Source organism: Myxocyprinus asiaticus, chromosome 24 (assembly GCF_019703515.2).
Source record: "Myxocyprinus asiaticus isolate MX2 ecotype Aquarium Trade chromosome 24, UBuf_Myxa_2, whole genome shotgun sequence".
Lineage (NCBI taxonomy): Eukaryota > Metazoa > Chordata > Actinopteri > Cypriniformes > Catostomidae > Myxocyprinus > Myxocyprinus asiaticus.
In genome coordinates, this window is record NC_059367.1 from 4,080,001 (window position 1) to 4,107,207 (window position 27,207).

The following is a 27,207-nucleotide window of genomic DNA, read 5'->3' on the forward strand; positions in this document are numbered from 1 at the left end:
AACATAAAGCAATTTTATTCCCTCTTTTCAAACTTCGGATTCCATTAAATGGGTTTCCATTAGGGCTGGGCGTTTTTGCTAAAAATGATCAATATTTGTCATACGTATTGTTCAGAAATGGCTTTGTTTTTTGGTTTTCATTCAGGGGAACCACCTGAACAGACTGAACAGCCAAGAACACTGATGCAATAATAATACAATTTAAAATGAATGATTATTAATAAATTTTGGTTGAATCCTTTTTACTATATTTATCCAGGGTTGGGAGCAACCTCAATAATTTTAAAGTTTAACAATTTCTCTTTTCAGTTTTCAAACGCTTGCTTTGCTTTTGCTTGTTTATTTATTTATTTATTGGGGTGGGGAGCCTATCTAGGGACCTGAGATGCAAATTAGCATGTGCTATAATCTCTATGTACAATAAATCTTTTTTTAGTTTTTTTTATTTCCTGAAATTATGTTTTTGTACTGTCACTATACAAATTAAAAAAATATATATAAAAAAACAACAATAATGCAAGAAGTAAAACAGTAAAACTTTAGTTAAAAATAATCAAAGCAAGTTTGCGACACAATTTTTCACTAAAATTACTCAAGGAAAATTAATAATTTAAATGCACCAATACAACAACACATGGTACCAAACAACAGTATTTTACAAAAACATTTCAATACATAAAAAAATGCCACATAGGGCATTAAATTGATTCATTACAACAGACAGTTTGAACTGATTCACGGAAATGAATCGAACTTACCAACTCAAGCACTACTTATTTCTTCTACTAAAGTTCAAATTAGAGATGCTATTATAACATCTCCATCTTAACACTCACGAAAACAGAGAAGGATCACAAAACTAATCTCACGTCACAGTCTTTGGGAAACTTAATGACCAAAACAATAGTGCAATAAAACCATCACACTATCCACAACGTTGCTATACTTTATATTGCCTGCAAAAAAGAGTTTTTAATATATACCATCACCAGTTTTCAAATGCACACAGACTTACATTTGTCATTTTTCTTCCATGCAGCTTCTAAGGATGTTTTGTTGTCCACTTTCTCTGACACCAGAGTTGTAAGAAGAACTTCAGTTCGAGGTTGTAACCTGAAATACAACAATAGGAGATTAAAAAACGACACTGATTTTCACTGCATACACTGCATGTGTGTGTATGTGATCTCACTTGGCCCAGGTCTTCAGCATGATTGAAGGTGACGACAGCAAACATGTGCTGAACTGCTGCATCTTTGGACAAACCTGCAGAATTCAATCAATGTATTCATCACAAACTCTTCAGGTTAACACATTTCCATAAAAGCAAAGTGGTAAAAATAATTTTGCTACTAAATATTTTTGGCTTATTTTCCAGTACAAATATCTAAACATGCTTAAATCAAGAAAACATTACTTGGAAAAGCAGAAAATGCTGTTATATTTCTCTGAAAACAAGACTTATTATATTATGTCTACCTACTTCAAGTAATTTTGTATTTTATTTTTTTTTCTCCCCAATTTGGAATGCCCAATTCCCAATGCGCTCTAAGTCCTCGTGGTGGTGTAGTGACTCGCCTCAATCCGGGTGGCGGAGGACGAATCTCAGTTGCCTCCGCGTCTGAGACCGTCAATCCGTGCATCTTATCACGTGGCTTGTTGAGCGCGTTACCGGAGACCTAGTGCGTGTGGAGGCTTCATGCTATTCTCCACAGCATCCACGCACAACTCACCACACACCCCACTGAGAGCAAGAACCACATTATAGCGACCACGAGGAGGTTACCCCATGTGACTCTACCCTCCCTAGCAACCAGGCCAATTTGGTTGCTTAGGAGACCTGGCTGGAGTCACTCAGCACACCCTGGATTCGAACTCACGACTCCAGGGGTGGTAGTCAGCGTCAATACTCGCTCAGCTACCCAGGCCCCCCTTCCAAGTAATTTTTTCTTGTTTTAAGAATGTTTAGATACTTTTACTGGAAAACAAGACGAAAATACTAGTAAGAAAATATTTTTTGCAGTGCAAAGCATTACTAGAAAAATGTCGTTTTATTATAGAAATTGTCATGACTTGATGACTTTATGATTTTATTCATTTCTATGACTTTTCCTGGTTTGGCAAACACTAGAATTCACTGATATTTCCAGGTTTTCTATGTCCGTGGGAAGCCTGCATGTAAATGTCATGGTTTATGGATATGATAATCATTCAGCACTCAGTTAGTAGTACATATAGTAGTATTACTATGTTATTACATGGCTCTCTGTAAAAAATAAAAGGTATAACAGGGTTCCCACTCTTTTCAAGGCACAGTTTTGCAGGATATTTTATGTGCCCAACGGGTGTAATATTTCAGTAAATACACACGAGAGGTCATCATGTGTATTGTCGTTATTGGATGGTAATTTTTTCTCAATTAAATGTCATCATCAAAATAGTGTCTAATTAAATTAATTCATTAAAACTTTATTCAAATATGCTGCCAATTGAGCTTAACTTGTATTGAACCTGGAATATTCCTTTAAGCCTTCAAGGGGTCCCGATCTCCATGTTTCTGTTTATTTTGCAATAATGACCAGTCGACTGTATATTTTCTCATCTATATCATCACTTTACCATGGTTTACTACAGCATCGCTCCTCCATAGTACTCTTTTGAAGGGGTAATGACTGACATTTCCACACTCTATGTTTTGGTTGGTTCAATTTCACGTATACACATTCACACCCATACAAACGAACGTTACCTGCCCCTCCAGGAAAAGCTTTGCAAACAGTTTATAACGCTCAAGGCCATCTGGGTAATCCATCTCAATGGCGGGAAGTTTCCAACCGACTCTGACTGTGGACAGAGACACACCCACAACATTCAGACTATATAACACATCATACCCATCACCCACACATCACATGACTGCTATTATAAACTGTGATATGGAACTTAAAGCAGTTAAAAGTCAAAAGACATTAATCACGAGTTTCCCTTTGAACACATTCAGAGGAAACAAGTTAATAAATAGATAAAAATGTGAGAGAAAGACAGACAGGTGTGTTCTTACAGAAGGTGCTTTGTTGTTTACACTTCACTCTGCCACTCAGTGGGCAGTACCAGGGGGCGGGGCTTTCCTCTGGAGTGCTGAAGTGGCAGTATTGTGGGAGGAGCTTCGGAATCCACTCAGCCTGCACGGCACAAACGCCTGCAAGAGACAAAATCATTCCAGCTTCTGCTGTCAAACGACTAGATGTAATACACATCATTTACATATTAAAAGGGTCATATTATGTAAAACAGGATTTTTTTTGTACTTTTGAAAACAAACTCTAACGTTCTTAATGCTAAACTCCCTCCTGAGTCCACCAAGATAATTTAGGAATAAATTCCTGATGAAATATCTGGGTGATATTTCACCCCAAAAATCAGAAGTATATATAAAGTATATATATATATATATACACACACACTTTTGATTTGGGGGTGAAATATAAAACATGCCAAAAATAATTTAAAGAATTTTTTTATTTTTATTTTATTTTTATTATATATATATATAACTATTTATAAATAATGCAAACTATGCTGCAAAATTGCTTATTTAGAAATTGTTATATTTGCAACATCACACCCCGTGACCACATTAACATACGACCGCCCACATTTACATATTAACACCTATTCTGAATACAGCAGAATGTGGAAACGTATCAAGACAACACACCTCTCATGTACATCTTGGTTGTCTCCATGATTTCCTGATAAACGACAAACTCTGGCAGGGTCTTATGGAGGGCAGATGATGGGTGAATAAACACTGGCTCATCTAAAAGTGGAGTCTATCACACACACACACACACACACACACACAAATCTTTATATACACCACTAATCTTCAACCAGAAATATGCACTTCCAGCATCTGTTTATAATCTCATCCAAATGCACAGGGATTCTGTGATGGGGTGATGTGTTTGTGTGGCACCTTGTAGCCGTTCCTCCATTTCGGGTCGAGCAATTCCTCTGCCTGCACTCGTCTGGCGAGATGATCTCCTAAACCAGCCAGCACGATCTGACGCAAACATACAACCTGAGCTTCTGTAGGAGGAGCCATCTTATTATCCACAAACACACCAACATCAGAGCACACGGCATTCACTGAGAGAAAGAGAGATGGGTCAAAGTCTACAGTACTTGCGGCAAAGAATGGCATGCACAGACACAACCTATAAAGTGTGCGTGTACCTGCACTGGTCAGTTGTCCCCGCAGTCTTCGAATCTCCAGCATTGCTTTGTACCGAAGTCCGTTCTCCTCGCAGAACTGATGAGTGCAGCCAGCAAACTCGCAAGCACCAACAGCCCCTAAATACAAATCGACATTACAGTTGTTTACACAAACTAAAAAATTCAACAGGAGAAGAGAGAAAAACAAAGAAAGCATCTGAAACACGTAGAAGAGCAAAGTGTTTCTGGCTGGTGTAACAGCGGTTTTCCTTGAGTGCACATAAAAAGCACCTGTAAATGGGTGTCTGGGACACAGTTCATGAGGACAATACAGTTCACAACTGGTATGAAAGCTATCCAGCCTAATTAACAGAAGTGAACCATTATTGTTCATTAACCCCTGTTACATAACATTTAGGTAATGATGTAGAAATATATAAATATAAAAGTGTTTCATATAGCACATAAACAGACATGTCACATATCAAATGAAAGCTCTCATTCTCATAAATGTGACTACGTAATTTATTTTGTTGTCTTTACACCACATTTTGAATGTTTACCAAAGAATCACAAAGTGAAATATTATCTCTGTAAGACAACAGAGACGAATGTCTGTCTGATCCAATCACAAAAGCCACAAACTCTATATCAACTCTTACCTTAGGTTGTTTTTTTAAATGAACCATTGTTTACTTGTCTGTCAGATTGTTTATGCAAATGATCCAATGTAATGTCTCAGACATTCAGAACCATATACAGTATGCAGTCAAGTAGAAAAAGCATGATAAACCAATCATTGCCAAATATGTTCTCAAATATTGATCATGAAATGTTATACAACATCCGAAACTAATGATCTCAGCTTTCTAACGACACCAAGGTTGAACTTCTAGACGATACATTAGAAGACAAGATATTAGATGGAAAAGTGTGGAAGGTAAAAGCGCTCTAAATTTACACTTGATGTCTATGGACGAGTGCATGTGTGAGCACTCGGCTGCATTGGTGCGCCCCCTACATTTCATGTCTGTATATTGTGATGGAAGGTGATAGAGGGGAAATAATTGGTAACACTTTCTATAAGGCCATATTTATCATGCATTGTAAAGGCATTATAATGCATTAGTAATGTCTCATAATATACCTTATAATATGTTATAACTTATCATAAATCTATGTAACCACAATTATAATACATTACAGTACTTACAGTTGAAGTTAGAAGTTTACATACACTTAGGTTGAAGTCATTAAAAACATTTTTTAACCCCTCCACAGATTTAATATTAGCAAACTATAGTTTTGTCAAGTCATTTAGGACATCTACTTTGTGCATGACACGAGTAATTTTTCCAACAATTGTTTACAGACAGATTGTTTCACTTTTAATTCACTATATCACAATTCCAGTGGATCAGAAGTTTATATACACTAAGTTAACTGTGCCTTTAAGCAACTTGGAAAATTCTAGAAATTGATGTCAAGCCTTTAGACAATTAGATTCTGATAGGAGGCGTACTGAATTGGAGGTGTACCTGTGGATGTATTTTAAGGCCTTCATTCAAACTCAGTGCCTCTTTGCTTGACATCATGGGAAATCAAAAGAAATCAGCCAAGACCTCAGAAAAAAATAACTGTGGACCTCCACAAGTCTGGTTCATCCTTGGGAGCAATTTCCAAACGTCTGAAGGTACCACGTTCATCTGTACAAACAATAGTACGCAAGTATAAACACCATGGGACCAAGCAGCCATCATACCGCTCAGGAAGGAGACGCATTCTGTCTTCTAGAGATGAACGTAGTTTGGTGTGAAAAGTACAAATCAATCCCAGAACAACAGCAAAGGACCTTGTGAAGATGCTGGAGGAAACAGGTAGACAAGTATCTATATCCACAGTAAAACGAGTCCTATATCGACATAACCTGAAAGGCTGCTCAGCAAGGAAGATGCCACTGCTCCAAAACCGCCATAAAAAAGAAACATAAATTGAACTTTTTGGCCATATTGACCATCGTTATGTTTGGAGGAAAAAGGGTGAGGCTTGCAAGCTGAAGAACACCATCCCAACCGTGAAGCACGGGGGTGGAAGCATCATGTTGTGGGGGTGCTTTGCTGCAGGAGGGACTGGTGCACTTCACAAAATAGATGGCATCATGAGGAAGGAAAATGATGTGGATATATTGAAGCAACATCTCAAGACATCAGCCAGGAAGTTAAAGTTTGGTAGCAAATGGGTCTTCCAAATGGACAATGACCCCAAGAATACCTCCAAAGTTGTGGCAAAATGGCTTAAGGACAACAAAGTCAAGGTATTGGAGTGGCCATCACAAAGCCCTGACCTGTAACTCAGTTACACCAGTTCTGTCTGGAGGAATGGGCCAAAATTCCAGCAACTTATTGTGATAAGCTTGTGGAAGGCTACCCAAAATGTTTGACCCAAGTTAAACAATTTAAAGGCAATGCTACCAAATACTAACAACATGTATGTAAACTTCTGACCCACTGGGAATAAATCATTCTCTCTACTATTATTCTGACATTTCACATTCTTAAAATAAAGTAGTGATCCTAACTGACCTAAGACATGGAATGTTTTCTACGATTAAATGTCTGGAATTGTGAAAAACTGAGTTTAAATGTATTTGGCTAAGATGTACTTAAACTTCTGACTTCAACTGTACCTATTCATAATTATACCTTAAAGTACAATGCATTATTACACAAGCATTATAATTGATTATATATATTTGTAATATATCCTGTATAATAGGTATACTTTAAGTAAAGTGACAAAAGCAATGTCTTCTCATAATCATCCATAAGATATTTTTAAGTGGTTATAAGACATTACAAGTCATGCTGGAAGTTATATACATTACACATGCACAAAATAACACATTCAATTTTGAGATATTATGAAAAACACTTGTAAAGCTACAAGGTTAAATTATATCAGAAACTCTTTCTGATATAATGTTGATCACACATGTTGGGTGTAAACACCTAAAAATAAACTGTTTCTATACTGGACTCTATTCAATAAACTTTAATGTTTGTGCATCTTATTTGGAGACTTAATTTAAAAAAAACTAACATTATATAAGTTTGACTTGTATTGTATGTTACAAGTTTATATTATGGCTGTTTAGAAGATGTTGCTTTTGTACCTTTACTTAAAGCAACCAAAGACCATTTATAATATGATCACATCATAAATCTTTTGACTGTTTACACTATACAGCACTTACACGATTAACTTTATTATCTTCTGCTGTGTTAAATCTGGATGTTGCTTGTGTTATAATGCATTATACTCTAAAGTATAACTATTAATAGGGGAAGTCTTATAATGTATTAGAACTGTAGATATAATTATTTACAGTATGAGAAGTTATAACTCATTATAAGGTGCATTATGACACATTACAAATGAAGTATAGTGCCTCTACAATGTATTATAAATATAAGCTTCATAGAAAGTGTTACCCAAATTATTTTTCATAGTACTTGCTGCCATCTAGTGGAATGAAAGAAGACTTTTTGCAGGGAGACAGAGCAAACAGAACCAGAATTACATGCTTTTGAAGTTAGGACAAACAACGTGAAAAAAAAAAATGATGTTCATTATAAGATTGTAAACATGTACAAAATTATATATTATTAGAATTGTTTTTTATTTGGAGGGGTTTCTGTAAAATGAAACATATTTTATGGAATTAGTCTACTGTATGTGTGTACAGTGAGCTTTTAAATTTGGGTGTGAAAAATTGCAAAAAAAAAAAAAATAAAAAAAAAGAAAACTGCACCAGAAATGAAGAGGCTAATAAGATTGCCAAGTCTTACCGGAAACTATTGAAACGCAATAATTACAGAGACGTTAATGCACCCTGGCCTGCAGAAATTAAGCCACATTGCAGATCAAGACAGTCACTAGTTATTTGTTAATGCACTTTAATTTCACTTTATTGTGCAACAACGAGCAGGGATTTGCTTTAAAACAACAAAATGCAAGAATGCAAAACATTCACACCTTGAAATGGAATCCGCTCAAGTGTATTACGTTCCACTGTATGATGATGCATTCTTGGCAGGTCAAACATTTGGCACATTATTAAATATCCCTGAATAATGCTGCTGTTTTGTTTTTGTAATCACATGCTTTGGTGTTTAGATACAATAATTTCTAGTCTACTTCCTCCTCATTTCTTCATCTTAACTAGGCAGTCACGTTTCTGAGCATCCAAAAGGCATCATTGACGTGTAAATGTGGGTGGTCATGAGTTTGTGTTCAAATGTATCATCTGTCTGATGCCATTTAGCTTCTGAAGTTGAGACAAGCAATTAATGCAGCTTAGCTTCAATAAATGCTGTTTTTGGACTGAAAGTCGTAATGCAATGAACTCTCAGACCAAGCAAATGGACCATTCAAACAAAACAATTTTGACTCTTACCAAGTAAAACCATCAGATCTCCAAGCAGCTGCGACTGTCCTTGTCCCGCCCACAACCTCCTCATCTGCACACATCGCGCTTTTTTCCCTGCCAACTTGGCGCTTTCCTCCTCACTGCCCGCAGGCCTAAAAAAACAAAGAATTTAAAAATAAAGGCAGTGATGTTTCATACTGCTTATGAACAACACAAAACAGAAATGAATGGAATATACATGACTTTTATCACCTGTCATATTCCTCAAATATCTCTCTGACGGTCATGGCAGCCACTATGGTGATGATATACGGCATACAGCCCTGCTGACGGCCAAGCGCCAGCATCTTAGCATAACGTGGTGCTACAGGAAACGCAGCCATCGCACGACCCAGAGGGGTTATGGGACATGACAGACGTGCCCTTTCCATCTCACCCAAACTATGAGAGAAATAGAGGTTAATAAAGAAGGTAAGATAAAAGCAGAACCGATAAAAAAGAACCAAAAATATTAAGGGTAGGTACTACGGGCAAACATGGTGAATACTGTTGGATTTAACAATTTAGACTTTCTGTAAAATTTGTAACTTTTACCCCTAAAATTTTAGCAAACAACAAATTAACATCCAACAAACCTTGAAAACATAAAAAAAAATTTTTCTTCAAATAATTATCACCTTCACCGTGTACATTAGCATCGGTTAGCAGCTTTCAGTTATTTTCGTGAATTGGGATTCAGCTTATATAGACACACAATATTTCATTATAGGCAGAGATCCATAACTTTACATTTTACTTCTAAATTATGTTTTTTTTAATCCTTCACCTTTTACCTTAAAAAGGCATGTGTTTTTACATGCAAAGTATTTTATTTTAAATATTCATGTTATATAAGCATTTCATGTTTTTTAAATATTTACATTTTTAAATAATTTTTTGTATTAAATAAACGCATTTTAACAAATGAGTCAGACAATTATCAGATTGTTGATTACATTAAAACAAAAAGTTTCTGACATTTATGTGAAGTCAGTATCATTAGTGATTATTGTGCGTATATGCAAATGTGTGCATATTTAATAAAATAATGCCTAATTTGAATATTTAAAAACAAGTATAGTTACAAAATAAAATACATTGAAAAACACATCTTTGAAGTCTCTTACTGGGTGGAAATTACTTGTAAGAAATGTCAAATTGAGTTGAACACATTACAACAAAACAAACCGTGACATTTCAACTCAGTATCAATATCACTATTGTAATAATAGGCAAATTGGCATATTTTATATGCATAAGATATATGTATATTTACAATTTTAAACCAGTAAATGTACAGTTTTTCATGTATCTCCTTAAATCAAAGCTTAGTTTGGATAAAAGGAAAGATTTTAGCCTGTTAAACCAGTACTTGCCCCTGACTTCACTTTCAAGACTTAATCAGATCAGTTAGGGGAAAGTGTGATGGACGGAAGAATGAAAGAGAGGAAAAACAGATCCTACCGTCCACATCGGGGAGGTTCCTCCAGAGCACCCAGAGAGATCAGAAGCTGTTCGGCTGAGATCAGAGCTTCAGAGGAGGGAGGAGTGGGGAACGGAAAATTCACTACCTGACCACACAGAAAATAAAATATAAAATAACATGACTACACCACAACCTGTAATGCAGAGATAAAATGACTAATTTTAGACTTTTATCACAAGGTGAAAGCAGTAACTAAAGAAAACCTTTTCAATGTTGAGATCTTTCATCTGTAGGACGAGGTCATCGACAGGTCGGCGAGTGATTTCAGCCTCTGAAAACAAACTGAAATCCCCAAATACAGCAGAGGAGTAGAGCCTACACACACACAAACAAACAAACAAACAAACAAACAGAATTTTGACTGCCGCCATTCATTTTCCTCCAAATATTGTCAATGGTGAAAATCTGACCTATAGCAGTGACCCGGCTCTGTTCTCCCTGCCCTTCCCGCTCTCTGATTGGCTGAAGCCTGTGAAATCCAGGTGACCTTAAAGGAGGACACGCCTGTCACTCTGTCATAGAACCTTTTCTTCACACGACCGCAGTCAACTACATACTTGATGCCGGGAATCGTCAGAGACGTCTCAGCCACATTAGTTGCGACGACACACAGACGCGTTCCAGCGGGTGGAGGACGGAATACCTGAACACACACACATACATAAATGTGAGTTAATTTAGTCAATCAATAGATCTTGAGCTGAAAAATGTTACTGGGCGTTTCTATGTTAACGTTTACAAACAAAAGGTGAGTTACATTTAATGGTGATCCATTTGGCAGCATTTTACTAACTTCCATACATTTTGGAGCTTAATGATTAAAAATAGTTTATTAATTGTTCATACGTTACGACAAGTGGTAATACCAAAGACCTCAGCATACACAAGTTAATCAAAACGTATACATTTAGCCAACATGTCAGAAAGCATATGGGAAAAAAAAATGTAGTAATACTTTTTATAAAAATATTTTAAAATTAATACTTCATATTAAAAGTGTCACTCCAGACACCATAAGAATATGATATATTAAGTTTTCAAACAAGAAATTGTTGAAAAGCTCTGATTATTAGTAAGTTTTAGAATTAAATGTAAAATAATTCTATAACATATATTATTAGTAATAATAAATTCATAGTAGTGCTGTCAGTCGATTAAAATCTTTAAATCGCGATTAATCGCATAATATTTTGTAGTTAATCACGATTAATCGCATAATATTTTTGTAGTTAATCGCGATTAATCGCATAATATTTTGTAGTTAATCACGATTAATCGCAGATTTTAAAAGTGTTGAAATTTGACACTATATGTACTTCTTTTCTTGTCAAAATTCATTTATTTCCATCTTAGAAAAGGAAACAAAACAATATGTAGCAATTTAATGATTTAATGATTTTTTTTTTAATCCAATTTTCTCCCTAATTTGGAATGCCCAATTCCCACTACTTAGTAGGTCCTCGTGGTGGTGCGGTTACTCGCCTCAATCTGGGTGGCGGAGGACAAGTCTCAGTCGCTTCTGAGACTGTCAATCCGCGCATCTTATCACGTGGCTCACTGTGCATGACACCGCGGAGACTCACAGCATGTGGAGGCTCATGCTACTCTCTGCGATCCACGCACAACTTACCACGCACCCCACTGAGAGCGAGAACCCCTAATCGCGACCACGAGGAGGTTACCCCATGTGACTCTACCCTCCCTAGCAACCGGCCCAATTTGGTTGCTTAGGAGACATGGCTGGAGTCACTCAGCACGCCCTGGACTCGAACTCGCGACTCCAGGGGTGGTAGTCAGCGTCAATACTCGCTGAGCTACCCATGTCCCCATAATTTAATGCTTTATTAACATTTTCCACAATATAAAGACAAACCACTAAAATAGCACCAATTCAAGTAACATTAAACGTTTCCCAAAGTAACAGCGGAAACAACTTAAAATACTCCGTCATTTTTGGGCATACAGATAAGTGTAAGACATCATTAGAAACTATAAAGGGTCTACTTTTATTTGTGTACACTCACAATAACAACAAAACCTTGTGCTTTTGTAAAATAAAGAAAATAAGCATCTTTCTGAAACACGTCACAAAAATGAACTGAAACTCAGCGAATACTTATCACACAAACATGAAACATATGTCTAAAGAAAGCTTAAAATGTCTACTTTTAAGTAAAACAATTCAAATTTAAAACAAATATTCTCCCGCAGTGTAATCTGTATGAAACAAAGCGATGTACAGTTTCTCCTGGCTCAGCTAATTATCCCTAATGTTATCACAGCCACGCGCAGAGGGCGCTATTCATACGGTACTGTGCTGAGACGATCAGTGCAAATGGATAACGCCCCTGAGGCAAGTTTTATTTATATATATATATATATATATATATATATATATATATATATATATATATATACATATATAAAAATATTTTAAAATGCAATTTATTCCTGTGATGTAAAGCTGAATTTTCAGCATCATTACTCAATGTCACATGATCCTTCAGAAATCATTCTAATATGCTGATTTGCTCAAGAAACATTTATTATTATTATCAATGTTGAAAACAGTGAACAATTTTTTTCAGGATTCTTTGATGAATAGAAAGTTCAAAATAACAGCATTTATCTGAAATAGAAAGCTTTTGTAACATTATACACTACCGTTCAAAAGTTTGGGGTCAGTACGGATGTTCAGCAAGGATGCATTATATTGATCAAAAGTGATAGTAAAGACATTTATAATGTTACAAAAGCTTTCTATTTCAGATAAATGCTCTTATGTTATTGCGTACATGCCCTATATCTGATATTACATTTTATTGTCTCTCAGGGGAGGGGTCTTTGTCTCCTCAGGTGTGAATCACATCAATATTCATGATCATCCACACCTCCTCACATATGGCCTTTCTAACACTAAAAGTGTCTTACAAAAGTTAAATGACTATATTGTTTTGTATGAATGAGTGATCAGGATGGTTTTCACATCATTTTGTAGCAAAAACTCTAGACTACAAGATCCAGTTCAAAAGTCTTGTGAACAAATGTTTAGTATGTGTTATATGGCCTAATATCAGTGACTTAAAATTTTTGTTTATTCAAAAACCATGCATAAACGTTATTTCCTCAAAAACACAAACATGTACATACATGTTGCTCACATTTTATTGTAGCCCAGTTTGTGCTGAATACAGTGTTATCAGACTTTAGCTATTAATATGCTTTTAAGCAACTGAAAAAAGCACTAATGTCAAGGCATGTCAAAACTTCTCCAGGGCCGAAAACATCCTCAGACCCCAGATTGTTAAATTCTGTAAATTCTCCACAATATTAATCTGCTGGTAGACTGTGGCTATCCGCTTTGTTACAGCAATCGTGAAGCTGCGTTCATGATTCACGTCAAAGTGTCTGCGTCGAGTGCCGCTTTGAACTCACCATGAAAAGCGCTAGCAAACAAAAACATCTCATTCTGCGTTTTGGTGATATTTATGATTTGGTTTGCTTCTGTGGTAATTAAAACGTGCCTTTCATAGGCTGAGAAATACTTGATTTCTGTCACAAGTCCCATCTGGGCTTGTTTTGTACTTCAAATAGTTTTAAGAGCTCTTTTCTCCATCATTTTATCACTGACAGGGAAGCGCTGTCAGAGATTATTTTATTTAATGAGATAACAACCTCCGCGGCTCATAGGAGGGAGCGTAACAGTCAACTAGCATGTTAAAACAGTTCCGCCCATAGTATGTCTATGGGACCGTCGCGTTATGCTGTTTTATGCTAAGCTTGTAGGCTCATCTTGGTAGAAGGGCTCTGGCACTGTTGTGGCGTGTGCGTCAGTGTAGTGACTCCGGGCGGACACATTACAAAGGTTCAGCATTTCACACCAGTGTTTATGCTGTATTAACGGTAAATTCGTTAATCGCGGTTAAGCAAAATTAACGCATTAAACATTTTAATTAATCGCATGCGTTAACACATAAATTCCGATAGCTCTAATTAATAGTAGTTAAATAAGCTAATTACTAGTAAACAATACTTAATTTTTTTTTTTATTATTTTGATTTAATTTTAAAATTATTATACATGTATTCTAAAAGTGTGGATGTGGACATAGTTTTTCATAATCTATATATTTTTATTCAAATGTATATAATTTATTGCATATTCTTTTTTATTATATTATTCTATATTTTCAACTGGCTAATATTTGAAGAAGTAATCAAATCAAATAATTGTGTTAATAATTGTATTTTTAGGATATAGACACATTAAATTATATATTTATGGAATTATTCAGACAAGGTTTACAATGTGGTTTATTGTAGAATCACCATTATATTTTACAAATAAAATAAGAAGAGAGAGAGACATGGCACATACCCTTGCCTGCTGTTCAGGTGCCAACAGAGAGTACAGCGGCAGCACATACAGAGGGATTGACGGATCAGACTTCTCCTCTGAACACAGAAGCAACATAACATGTCCAGTCAAACTCATTAAAGACAGCTGTGTGTGTGTGTACTGATGGCAGTTTACCTTGATCGCTGTCTGGACAATCTCCCAGCTCCAGATCCAGATCTTCATAATCATCTTCATCTTCATCAATGCCAGCCTGACGATCTTCATCACCCTCATCCACTGGCAGAGCAGAGTAATTATCCAGATTAACCCTCGGGAGGGACTGAGAGAGAGAGGATATGTTGTTCAGAATGCAGTACTCGCATACTATTAATGTGAAACAGTATGCATACTGTACAGTATATACTGTACGCTATTTTTTTTTATTTGCAACAGTAGGCAATGATTAACATTTTAAAATGGGACAAAGACAGAGGCTGTGTTTAGAATGGTGTACTAGAGTACTGCTTACTTCATGCTGCATAGTACTTACTGAATACGGCATATTATTTTTTAATATAGTATGTGAAACAGTATGCAACAATAAACTTTTTAAAAAGGGAATGAGAGACAGGATGTGATCAGAACGCAATACAAGCTATATAATGCATACTATTTTTTAAATATGTGAAACCCGAATGTAAAGTATTTTAAAAACGGGACATTGTTCAGAATATAAAGTTCTAGCGTACTTCATACCGCACAGTATACATACTGCATACTATTTTTAAAATAGCATGTGAAACTGTATGCAGTGATTAACGTTTTAAAAAAGGGATGGTGAGGAAGGCTGTTTAGAATGGAGTACTAGCGTACTGCTTAGTGCACAGAACATACTGTATACGGCATACTATTTTTGAAATAGTATGTGAAACCGAATGCCACAATAAACGTTTGAAAAAGGACAGAGAGAGCGACTATGTTGAGCGGTAAATACGGCATACTATTTTAAAATATGCATTTTACAAAGGGACAGAGAGTTAGGCAAAGTTCAGAATATAGATTACAAGCGTACTGTTTACTGCACAGTATGTACTGCATACTATTTTTAAATAGTATGCGATACTGTATGCAACAACAAATGTTTTAAAAAAGGATGACTATGAGAAAAGAGCGACTATGTTCAGAATGCAATACTAGCATACTGTTTTTTTTGCAAACGGTGCTGTAAATACTGCTTACTATTTTTAAAATAATATGTGAATCAGTATGCAATGATAAACATTTTTAAAAAGGACAGAGAGAGGCAATCCTGGCATTCTGCATACTGTATTCAAACAGTAGTATGCTTCATTTCTGACACCTGACGGTTTTATTGCATTTTAATCTGATTTTGTGTAAACATTTCTTAACTTTTAGTAGTGCGATCAAATAATGAGTAAAAAAAGAGATATTAGGATTGCAGATAGGTTTTGGTTCATTTGTCACGCTGGAAATAGAAGCTCACGTCCAGCACATTACATTGTGGGATACAGTAACCAACAAAGTCTCCTCTGGGTGTGAAATGCACATTTTGGCAAATGTAGTTGGTCATCCAGGTATTTCCTTTATACAAAAACAATAGGTGGTATGCCGTTGCAAACATACAGCATACCAGAGATGAGATACACATGAGACGCCGACAGGTGTTAGTAAATGATTCTCGTCATACCACATTCTGCTTTTTCTTTGCTCTTCTTGACATCCTCAGTTCTTCTGTGTCCACTGAATCTGACAAAACAAAACAAAGGTTGTACACATCATAGTACTGAAAATAAAGCCTATTTGTAGAACTATTATGATATTTTTTTATTAAGAAATCTTATTCATTTTATGCAAAAGAAATTATATATTGATTAAAGTGTAAAGTACATTAGTAAAGTACAACTGTAAGTGCACATCATGTTAGCATTTATCGCGCTGATTTAAGACAACATAATATGCATTACTATATTACAGTAAAGAGAATTATATATATATATATATATATATATATATATATATATATATATTTTTTTTTTTTTTTTTTTTTTTTTTGCACATTAAAGCAACGGGAATTTCGGGTGTGCCTAACTGTTATGAAAATAATGTTGCAATGCAAAAAATCTCAAAGGCTCCACTTTCCAACACTTGCACAAAACAAAAAACACAAAACAAACATGAAAAGTAAAACAAAACAAATATGAAAGTAAAACAAAACACAAAAGAAAAACAAAAGAAAACACAACAGTTAATATAAAGAAAACACAAATGCAAAACAAAACAAACAAAACAAAAAATACACAAAAAAAGCAAAACAAATCAAACAAAACACACTCCAGATTATTCAAGCATAATATCGGTGTGTGAACAGTGTACGGATGAATCTCACAAAAACTCTCAAGAACATTTCCAGGTCATATTTCACCCCAAAATGCAAATGATAATGATATTATATAGAAATTAGAATTATATTTTGAATAAGTAATTTTATGTTGATTTAAACATTGCGTCCAGACAGTATGATTTTCATTACTGTATTCAAGTATTTCTGTATTGACATGAATGGCAATTTGTGTGAGGAAATGTGCTTAACTGTCATGAAGATAAAGTCAGAATGCAAAACCTCATCAGCTTCAAATTTCTTTATGCAAAATACAATTTCTTATTTCTTTCTTTTAATTTTGGGGTGAAATATGACCCAGACATTTCTCTGCGTGAGCTTGTGTGTTTACCTGTGTGTTCTCGGTTTGGTCTGTGAGGAAAAGCTTTTCTCAGTCTGCGACACACAGAATGAACCTCCGCTTGACCCGTTAGAAACACCAGAATACCACCTACAAAAATACACACATGCATTCAGACTGATGCATTCATGATCCAGTGCTGCATGTACGTGTGTGAGAGTCAGATCCTCAGGCAGTGTGCGTGAGTGCGTCACTGACCTGATGGCAGCATTCGGTGAATCTTGCTGATTTTGCGAAAAGCTTCTCCCGTGTAATCTTCCATCGGTGTGCGTTTATTAAAATGAACAGTGACCGGAAACTGACGGGCCTCCACCTATAAACACATACACACACAGAGACACGGTGTAAAAGGGGGCACATCACGGAAGACAGAGGTTTTCTTGCACTTTTGCAAATAAGAGTATTTTGTATAAAGTCACATGCTCTCACAAATGGTCGGCAATCTCAGGCATGCATGCGGCCTGTTTAAATAACTTCTGGTGCCAAACTGCTTTCATAAAACAGGGTTTTCTTTCAAAAAGAAAACAGAAGGTGTGTGAGACCTTGATGACAGGTGGAGGAGAGCGGAAGAGCCTCTTGTTCTCAGTGAAGTCTTCCACTCGAAGTGTCGCAGACATGATCAACAGCTTCATGGGTAAACCTTTCTGTCAATCACAGTGAACTACATTAAAGACACACCCACTCACCCTACACTACAATGCAGCTTTACACCGAGTGGTGGTTGTGTGCGTTACCTTGTTGCGGAGAGGTATGATGCGTGACAGAAGGCCGATGAGGATGTCCGTGTAAACGCTGCGTTCGTGAGCTTCATCTATGATGATCACACTGTATTTCTTCAACAGGAAATCCTGCATATGCACAAAAACACATCCATAAAAGTCACAGAAACTAGCGTAAGGGGATGCATTCAGTGTTTGAACTGCATTGGGTTTTTTCCATGACCTTTCCAGTCGTTTGTGATTCATGTAAGAGGACTGTTCAGTACAATCTGATAATTCATACAGACCAATTTGTAAACCAGTTCGACAGATTTATTGAAAAGAACTCGTAAGAATGATTTGCTCACAAATCAGAAAACACTACAGTTTTTAACTAGCTGTTCAAATATATGACAGCAGAGCCATTATATTCACTTTACATTTACATTTATGCATTTGGCAGATGCTTTTATCCAAAGTGACTTACAGTGCCCTTATTACAGGGACAATCCCCCTGGAGCAACCTGGAGTAAGTGCCTTGCTCAAGGACCCCAGCAACCTTCTGCTTACCAGTTCAGTGCTTTAGTCCACTACACCACCACCACTCCATAAAAGTCACTTTAGAAATTTCACTATAATAGAATAATTTTCTCTTGAATAATGGCCTAGTCACTACATGTTTGCACATGAAACTTTTCATAAGTCATCAAAAAATCCTAATTTCCAAAACATACTTTGGAAAGTTTGCTATGCCCAAGTGCATTACGCAACGTTTTGAGAAGAAAACAACAGGGAGGGGGAGGCATCAAGAAGATCTGTATGTGCGTTACCTTCTGAACTTCTTTCAGCAGAACTCCGTCTGTCATAAACTTGATTTTTGTGTTTTCTGTCACGTTCCCCTCGTATCTGATCTGATACGACACCACCCTAAACACACACACACATTTATTTGAATTTACTTCCGTATGACATTTGAACAGTTTGTAAACATGACAACTTTATTAAACAAAATACGGCTGTTTGAACTTGACAAGATGTTTGAAAGGTCTAAAACAACTGCTGTCACCCACACAAATGCAGAAAGTATCCTTAAAGCAATAAGGGGTAAATATCATGTTGCATTGTGCCTACAAGTCACGCCTTAAAGAAATGTTCTGGGTTCATGGGGCCTGGGTAGCTCAGCGAGTATTGAAGCTGAGTGACTCAAGCCAGGTCTCCTTAGCAACCAAACTGGCCCGGTTGCTAGGGAGAGTAGAGTCACATGAGGTAACCTCCTCGTGGTCGTGATTAGGGGTTCTCACTCTCAATGGGGCGCGTAGTAAGTTGTGCGTAGATCGCAGAGAGTAGCATGAGCCTCCACATGCTGTGAGTCTCCGCGGTGTCATGCACAACAAGCCATGTGATAAGATGCGCGGATTGAGGCGAGTCACTACGCCACCACGAGGACTTAGAGTGCATTGGGAATTGGGCATTCCAAATTGGGAGAAAATAAAAAATAAATAATGTTCTGAGTTAAGCTCAATGGACAATGTCTGTGGTATAATATTGATTACCACAAAAATAATGTTGATTTGTTCGACGGTTACAGTGAGTCACTTACAATGGAAGAAAATGGAGCCAGTCCATAAACATTTAAATACTCACTGTTTCAAAAGTATAGCCACAAGACGTAAACATTTTAAGAGTTAACATGATTTTACTGTAATCAAATAGCTCACTATCCTTATATGTCACAACTACTTTGACTTAAAAGTGTGTATTTTAATGTTTATGTACTGGCTCCATTCACTTCCATTGTAAGTGTCTTACTGTACCTGCATTTTTTGCTTTTTATTTTAAACAAACAAGGGACGAGTCGATATTATCTTTGTGGTAATCAACATTATGCCACAAATGCTGTTGATTGAGCTTTACGTGTATTGAACCTGGAACAATCCTTCAACTGCGGTAAAACCACTGTAACGCATAGCCTTTAGTGGTTTATCACTTTATCAAAAACGATGTCATACCCTGTGGATAAATTCATCTCTTTGGCAACACGGTGAGACATGCTGATAGCCGCCACCCTCCTGGGCTCCGTCACACCAATAATACCAGCAGAACTGAGAGTGAGAAATAAAACAATAAACAAATGAATAAAAGACAGACAGAGACAATACAGCTCATATACAGTACAGATGAGTGTTTGATATGTGCATGTTGTTACCTGGCGTATCCGGCCTCATACAGGAATTGAGGCACCTGTGTGGTTTTTCCACTGCCAGTTTCTCCGCACAACACCACAGATTCGTTTTCCCTCACGGCTTCCATGATCACCTGTTCTTCGGCCAGGACCGGCAACCTCAAACGAGCTTCCTGCAATTCACATACAGAGACAAACCTACATGATCATTGACCGTTCACACAAAAATTGGAAAGCGCACGCAATTCCAATCTGATTGGATGGTATTATGCAACTTGTGGGGGTACACCAGTCTGCCGGAGGACTAAGTCGAGTTTAAAGGTGCCAGGCTGATACAGTGAGCACTTCTAAGGAAGAACCAAGCACTAGATTTGCCAAAGTTTGTCAGATTAGTGGCAGCAAATCTTTAAAAGATATTCAGTTTGGTATAAGGCACTTTGTGGTTAGTTAACCAGATATCCACAAACACAAAGTTATGTCTTCTGATGTGAAATAATCTGTCCTTAATGCTTCTGGACGGACATAAACCTTGATCAAAGAGTCTATACACATTTTATACTAATTTCTTCTGGTTTTACTGTACAACCGGACTAACACTGCTATGCCATCATTTGAATAATGTTTTTTTACACAGCAGTCTATTGTTAGATTATTACACAGCTCTCTGGAATACTCCATATGGATTGGTCAATTACAACATCCAGCGATTTAATATTTCAGAATAAAAACCAAACATTCGGGGATAAAGTGATATTTCACCTGTCAACCGGGTATTGCGAGTCATGTTTCCTACTTCTCGTATCACTCTGAGATCTCTACAAGTAAGCTAGTAAAACAATTTAGACTCAAATCAATGTTTAATGTCCATTCATTTGTTCATTTGTCAAGTAGTCGTGTAATAAGCGGGATAATGAGCAGTCAAATGGTCATTTTCACAATATAAACACCAACAAAATTACGACGCAAACCAAAGGTGGAATTCAGCTGTTTCTTTCTTCTCGCATAATAACGTAATTTCAACTCATCAATGTTTAATTGTGCACTCATTTATTTATTTGGCAAGTACTCATGTAATAAGCGGATAATGAGCAGTCAAATGGTCATTTTCACAATATAACCACGAACAATATTATGACGCAAACCAATGCTGGAATTCAGCTGTTTCTTTCTTCTCGCATAATAACATAATTTCAACTCATATCAATGTTTAATTGTGCACTCATTTATTTATTTGGCAAGTAGTTGTGTAATAAGCGGATAATGAGCAGTCAAATGGTCATTTTCACAATATAACCACGAACAATATTATGACGCAAACCAATGGTGGAATTCAGCTGTTTCTTTCTTCTCGCATAATAACGTAATTTCAACTCATATCAATGTTTAATTGTGCACTCATTTATTTATTTGGCAAGTACTCGTGTAATAAGCAGGATAATGAGCAGTCAAATGGTCATTTTCACAATATAAACACCAACAAAATTACGACACAAACCAAAGGTGGAATCAGCTGTTTCTTTCTTCTCGCATAATAACGTAATTTCAACTCATCAATGTTTAATTGTGCACTCATTTTTTTATTTGGCAAGTAGTCGTGTAATAAGCGGATAATGAGCAGTCAAATGTCATTTTCACAATATAAACACCAACAAAATTACGACGCAAACCAAAGATGAAATCAGCTGTTTTTGGAGACCCAACAATCTCTTCTTTCTCTCAGATAATAACTTAATTTCAACTTAAATCAATCTTTCATGTCCATTTAATCATGTATTTGGCAAGTAGTTGTGTAATAAGCAGGTAATCTACTGTCAGCTGGTCGTTTTCGCAAAATATACACCTAGAGAACTCTGACGCAAACCGGAGGTGGAATTACTGGAGACTCTGCTGTCTTTTGCTTCTCACATAATAACGTAATTTCAACTCAAATCAATATTTTACGTTTCATCTCCGCTCATCAGTGGGGTCCTGACCACCCTGTCAGGGTTTATTTTGCAATAATGACCAACTGACTGTAGACTGTCCCTAACATAATCTATTCAAGATAACCCCCTCTAAACAGAACAAACTGCGATTGGTAACTTCACATGTCAGTGAGACACTTTTCCTGTTAAAGTGGGTGGTTTTTGGACAGAATAAGATGCAGTATGGACCAGACTTCATCTCCTACCTGGATCTCTGGCAGTCTGTCCACAGGAATAAACACAGCTGGTTTGCAGTCTTCCTTCTTATGAAGCACCTCTTTCATGTCTTTTTCTTTCTTCTCTTCTGTAAGCTCTTTTTCTTTCTGTTTGCCTTCCTCTCTCAGCACCTGCTGCTCTTCTGTCTTTTCTGTGGTGCAGCTCTTTTCCAAGTGTTCTTCCTCAGTGGCCTCCTCCTCTTCCTCAGATGAGTCTGAGCTCTCGGTCTCTTCTGAAGAATCTGATTTGTCACCTTCATCATCAGCGTCTCTCCTCCTCTTTCTGTTTGCTCCACTCAAACCGCTGATCTTGACTGTGGTTGAACCGCCCTCCTGTTCGTCATTCACAGATCTGCAAATTCACGGGATGTGCACAACTACATTTTTTCAAACATTTTAGGAAGCCCTGTATGATGGTTTAAGGTCATGTTTACCAGACACCAATCAGACATGTTTCTCATTAGCCATGTTTCTATCAAAGTTATGAATTTAATTTATGAGCAAAATCAGAAAGCACATCTAGGAGATAAAAGCAGCCAATCATTTTGATGACAGGCGTTGTGTCCGGCATTTCAGAATAACCAGAGCAACATTTCACATGCTATGCAATGGTATTGATGATATATTTTCTTTGTTGAGGCAAAGACACATGACTTTTTTGATGCACATCTATATTCCAATATAAATTACATAGGAATATATTCAGTAAATGTTTCCAAACATAGTTTATGCGCATGTCTTCTTATAGAATAAAAAATGCATCCACCTGCACGGGAGACTGAAAATCAGCGAGACGCCGATTTTAATAATTTTATTTATCACATATTATACATTTGCACATATACAGTGAAATTATTTTTTTCACATATCCCAGCTAAGCTGGGGGTCAGAGTGCAGGGTCAGCCATGATACAGCGCCCCTGGAGCAGATAGGGTCAAGGGCCTTGCTCAAGGGCCCAACAGTGGCATCTTGAGCAGTGCTGGGGCTTGAACCCCCAACCTTCTGATCAGTATCCCAGAACCTTAACCGCTGAGCCACCACTGCCCCCGTTACTGCATAAAAGCAATATTTCATGCCTTTGTAAGAACTCTTACTGTTTGGTCTGGTAGAGTTTGTCTCCAGTGCCAAGTTTAGAGGTTGTGTACAATAGTTTCAGCTCCGACTCAGGCAGTTGAACTTCAGCCAATTTATTTAATATATCTGCTCTCTAGAGAGATTGAGAAAACACAAAGATACTTGAAATCAACAGGAAGTATCAATTAAACACTGCATTTGAAATACACACACTCTCTTGCTCTCCTTACATGGGCTTTTTTCTCTTTCTGTTCCAGAACTTTCTCCAGGTTCTTTCTCTGTTTCTTTGTCAGAGGTTTCTTCTTAGGCACGGGATGCTCGATTTTTTGCTTCTTGATTTTGGTTCCGGGCAGAACAAGAGCGTTACATTCATCTACTCCTTTCAGGACATCACCATCTGCACAGAACACAATAATATACGATCTAAAATGCTTGGAAACCTTAAATGCACTGTATGTCATTCTGGATAAAAGCATCAATGTAAATGGGTAGTTGACATAAAAACACTTTTGGGAAGTCGAAACGACCTGCAGTGTGACATGGTATACTCCATCTAAAACCATTTTATAAGAGCGTTTTGCTATTTTTTTTTGTTGGGATTTTTCACCTTTTTCTCCCAATTCCCAATGCGCTCTAAGTCCTCGTGGTCGCATAGTGATTCGCCTCAGTCCAGGTGGCGGAGGACGAATCCCAGTTGCCTCCGCGTCTGAGACAGTCAACCTGCGCAGCTTATCACGTGGCTTGTTAAATGTCACGCCATCCACCACGGCAACCACGCTCAATTCACCATGCGCCCCACCAAGAACAAACCACATTATAGCGACCACGAGGAGGTTATCCCATGTGACTCTACCCTCCCTAGCAACCGGGCCAATTTGGTTGCCAACGAGACCTGGCTGGAGCCACTCAGCACGCCCTGGGATTCGAACTAGCGAACTCCAGGGGTGGTAGCCAGCGTATTTTACCACTGAGCTACCCAGGCCACAAGCATTTTGCTATTTTTATAATACATGCACTTTTCATAAGCTCATATTTATTTACTACATAGAAAATGTATTTGTTACACTTCAAACTCATTCAAAATGAACCAGTGAACTGCAAAATAAAAATGTATTACAAATGTGGTGGTGACCTGTTAAAGCACCTAAAATATACATTTAAATATTTACATTTACATTTATGCATTTGGCAGATGCTTTTATCTAAAGAGATTTACAGTGCATTCAAGGTTTACATTGTATCAGTTTGTGTGTTCCCTGGGAAACAAACCCATGATCTTGGTGTTGCTAGCGCCATGTTCCGTCAATTGAGCTATACAGGAACTCAAACTTAACTTAAACTTAAAACCTTATATTTAAAAAATAAAAAGCGCCTGGAAATATTATGCCTCATCTTCCCAAATGTAAAATGCACACTTTTAAAGGAATATTCTGTGTTCAATACAAATTAAGCTCAATCGACAGCATTTGGGACATAATGTTGATTACCACAAAAAGGTATTTAGTGAAGGAGACCAATTGTTGGAGGGTTTAATGGCAGAAATGTGAAGCTTATAAACTTATAAAAAGCACTTTAATTCTTGTTAAAACTCTGTATTATTTTAGCTGTAAATTTGTTTAAAATGTCATTTTTCTATGGTAAAGAAAATGAGGGATAAGTTGAAGTTATTTTTTTGGTAATCAACATTATGCCAAAATGCTGTCGATTGAGCTTAACCCTTGTGCGAACTTCGGGACATTTTTGTCTTTTTCAGTTTTGTTTTCTCGATCATTTTGGCTGTGTTAATGCAAACACCATAAATTTTGCCAAAGTTCCAATAATACATCTATAATGCACTGTGTTCACAAAATAGTTACACTCAGGACCTTCAGGACAAAAATGTCCCCATTGAAACCCATTAAAACTGCAATATTTGATCCCAGTGCCGTTAAAGCATAAAATCATGAATTCTGCAATACTATGCTTTCATTCCGGAGCCCTGGGTTCAAACTTTACATTTTAAATATTTTCCACCAGATGGCGCCATTTTTCTAATGTTTAGCCTATGGAGCAAATACATGCTTTTTTCCTATTTTCTGTTTGCTGTATTATAGAGCACTGCAGGCCAATTGAATAAATGATGCAGCTAAAATTGTGTGTGTGTGTTGGTAAGGATGTCAGATTGTGTTTTGTATGTGTGTATTGAGAAATTTGTGTGTGTGTGTGTGTACAAAACAACAGTGGCATTATATAAACAAACTGGCATTTAAAGGGTTCAAATACTGAAAATGAATGAATATTTGGTAGTTATGATCAGGACTGATGTTGGTTAAAAAATCTAAGTCAGTGAAAGTGGAAAATAATATTAATATATAATATTTTATGGCAGTTTTTTGATGCAGACAATTTTGTCCTCTAAGGACCTCTGAGTAACTTTTTTAATTGACGCACAAGGGTTACCTTGTATTGAACCTGGAATATTCCTTTAAAAGTATAAACAAAGCATACAAAAATTTGTGACAGAGCAGACTTACAAATTCTGTTTCAAGTTACACCGAAACAGGCTGTTCAACTGCTGAGTATTGCACAGTACTGCACTTTTATAAAACTACGGGCAAAATATCAATCAACACAGTACAGAATCTGATCAAGTGTGTTTCTTACCCTGAATCTCCACTTGCACATCAGCCTGTTTCTCTCCTCTAGCTGTCTGCACAGATGTGCTCTGCTGTCTGCCTTTCCAGTTGTGTTTTTTTCTTAGTCTGCCCATCGCAGAACTCAACAGGTCCAAACACACACAAGCTCAGTGAAGCAAAGAGTCTCTGTTGAAGAATGATGAGTTAGAGAAGGGACTAACAGATGCCAACCCAAAATCTCAAAACCTAATTTTAGCTGTTAAGTGAATTATTCGAGCATTTTCTCGAATACTCAACTATTATAAATACTCAGCATAACATATACTGTTATATTAGTCAAATATAGAGATAATTAAATTATAACTGGACATGTGTGCCAATGTATGTCAATGTTTACACTCCTAGAGATCAGCTGACAAATTAATATTAATCAAAACTACACAAACGCTGACACTGGTTAGCTCTTTTTTATTATATATATCTAAAATACATAATAATATTTCTTTCCCCCAATAATTAGGTGGTACAGAATCAAATTCAGAACTCACGTGTGGGTCCAGTAGTGCTGTTGTGCAGCTTTAAAATAGTGCCGATACGCTTCATCAGCGATAACAAATGGTTCCGGGAGTTTTGTTCCCTTGCAGTAAAATTCATCGGCGCATTCTCTGAAACTTTTTAGGAGATAGTTCACCCAAAAATGAAGATTCTCTCATCATTTACTCACTCTCATGCCATCCCAGATGTGTATGACTTTCTTTCTTCTGCTGAACACAAAAAAAGATTTTTAGAAGAATGTCTTAGCTCTGCACATCAGAACCGCCATCTTTGATTTTTAATGGGAATGAAAACGAGGCTGTGGGATAGACTTACATCTCTTCAATGGCATGCACGTTATAAAGCTGTAAAAAGATCACATCTGATTTTCCACAACTCCTTGTCTGGAGTTTTCGGTCTATTAAATGTTATTGAAAAGTTGTTGTTTTTTTCAATGTTTTGTCTGTGGAACGATCCGAAAACACTTTAAAATGCAATTTAACCCACTGAAGTATTTCTATCCATCACAGCCTCGTTCGTTGTCATTCCCTTCAAAAATCAAAGATGCCGCTGCCGTGAATAAGGTCTGTACAATGCAAGTGAATAGTGGCCAGAACTTTGAAGCTCCAAAAAGCACATAAAGGCAGCATAAAAGC

The 27,207-nt window shown here is 36.8% G+C and overlaps 1 protein-coding gene across 2 annotated transcripts in view; it reads right to left on the reverse strand.

Annotated features, from left to right (window-relative positions):
* Positions 1 to 26,773, reverse strand: part of dhx37 (DEAH (Asp-Glu-Ala-His) box polypeptide 37) — a 27,176-nt gene extending 403 nt beyond the window's left edge. The window contains exons 1-27 of one of the 2 annotated variants that reach the window (XM_051653440.1): positions 26,566 to 26,773; positions 26,046 to 26,160; positions 23,633 to 23,799; positions 23,423 to 23,535; positions 22,320 to 22,680; positions 20,174 to 20,322; positions 19,977 to 20,069; positions 18,798 to 18,894; positions 18,004 to 18,117; positions 17,812 to 17,913; positions 17,468 to 17,582; positions 17,261 to 17,359; positions 16,219 to 16,277; positions 14,706 to 14,850; positions 14,550 to 14,626; positions 10,583 to 10,815; positions 10,376 to 10,487; positions 10,151 to 10,257; positions 8,900 to 9,088; positions 8,675 to 8,799; positions 4,240 to 4,356; positions 3,980 to 4,152; positions 3,719 to 3,833; positions 3,062 to 3,199; positions 2,750 to 2,844; positions 1,193 to 1,266; positions 1,016 to 1,113 (exon numbers count right to left, since the gene is read on the reverse strand). In XM_051653440.1, the coding sequence (XP_051509400.1) occupies positions 1,016 to 1,113; positions 1,193 to 1,266; positions 2,750 to 2,844; positions 3,062 to 3,199; positions 3,719 to 3,833; positions 3,980 to 4,152; positions 4,240 to 4,356; positions 8,675 to 8,799; positions 8,900 to 9,088; positions 10,151 to 10,257; positions 10,376 to 10,487; positions 10,583 to 10,815; positions 14,550 to 14,626; positions 14,706 to 14,850; positions 16,219 to 16,277; positions 17,261 to 17,359; positions 17,468 to 17,582; positions 17,812 to 17,913; positions 18,004 to 18,117; positions 18,798 to 18,894; positions 19,977 to 20,069; positions 20,174 to 20,322; positions 22,320 to 22,680; positions 23,423 to 23,535; positions 23,633 to 23,799; positions 26,046 to 26,151 (3,373 nt within the window). In that variant the 5' untranslated portion in view covers positions 26,152 to 26,160; positions 26,566 to 26,773. Of the gene's footprint in view, positions 1 to 1,015; positions 1,114 to 1,192; positions 1,267 to 2,749; positions 2,845 to 3,061; positions 3,200 to 3,718; positions 3,834 to 3,979; positions 4,153 to 4,239; positions 4,357 to 8,674; positions 8,800 to 8,899; positions 9,089 to 10,150; positions 10,258 to 10,375; positions 10,488 to 10,582; positions 10,816 to 14,549; positions 14,627 to 14,705; positions 14,851 to 16,218; positions 16,278 to 17,260; positions 17,360 to 17,467; positions 17,583 to 17,811; positions 17,914 to 18,003; positions 18,118 to 18,797; positions 18,895 to 19,976; positions 20,070 to 20,173; positions 20,323 to 22,319; positions 22,681 to 23,422; positions 23,536 to 23,632; positions 23,800 to 26,045; positions 26,204 to 26,565 lie in introns of both variants that reach the window. The other variant, XM_051653439.1, reaches the window with a different exon arrangement.
* Between the last annotated feature and the right edge of the window lie 434 nt (positions 26,774 to 27,207).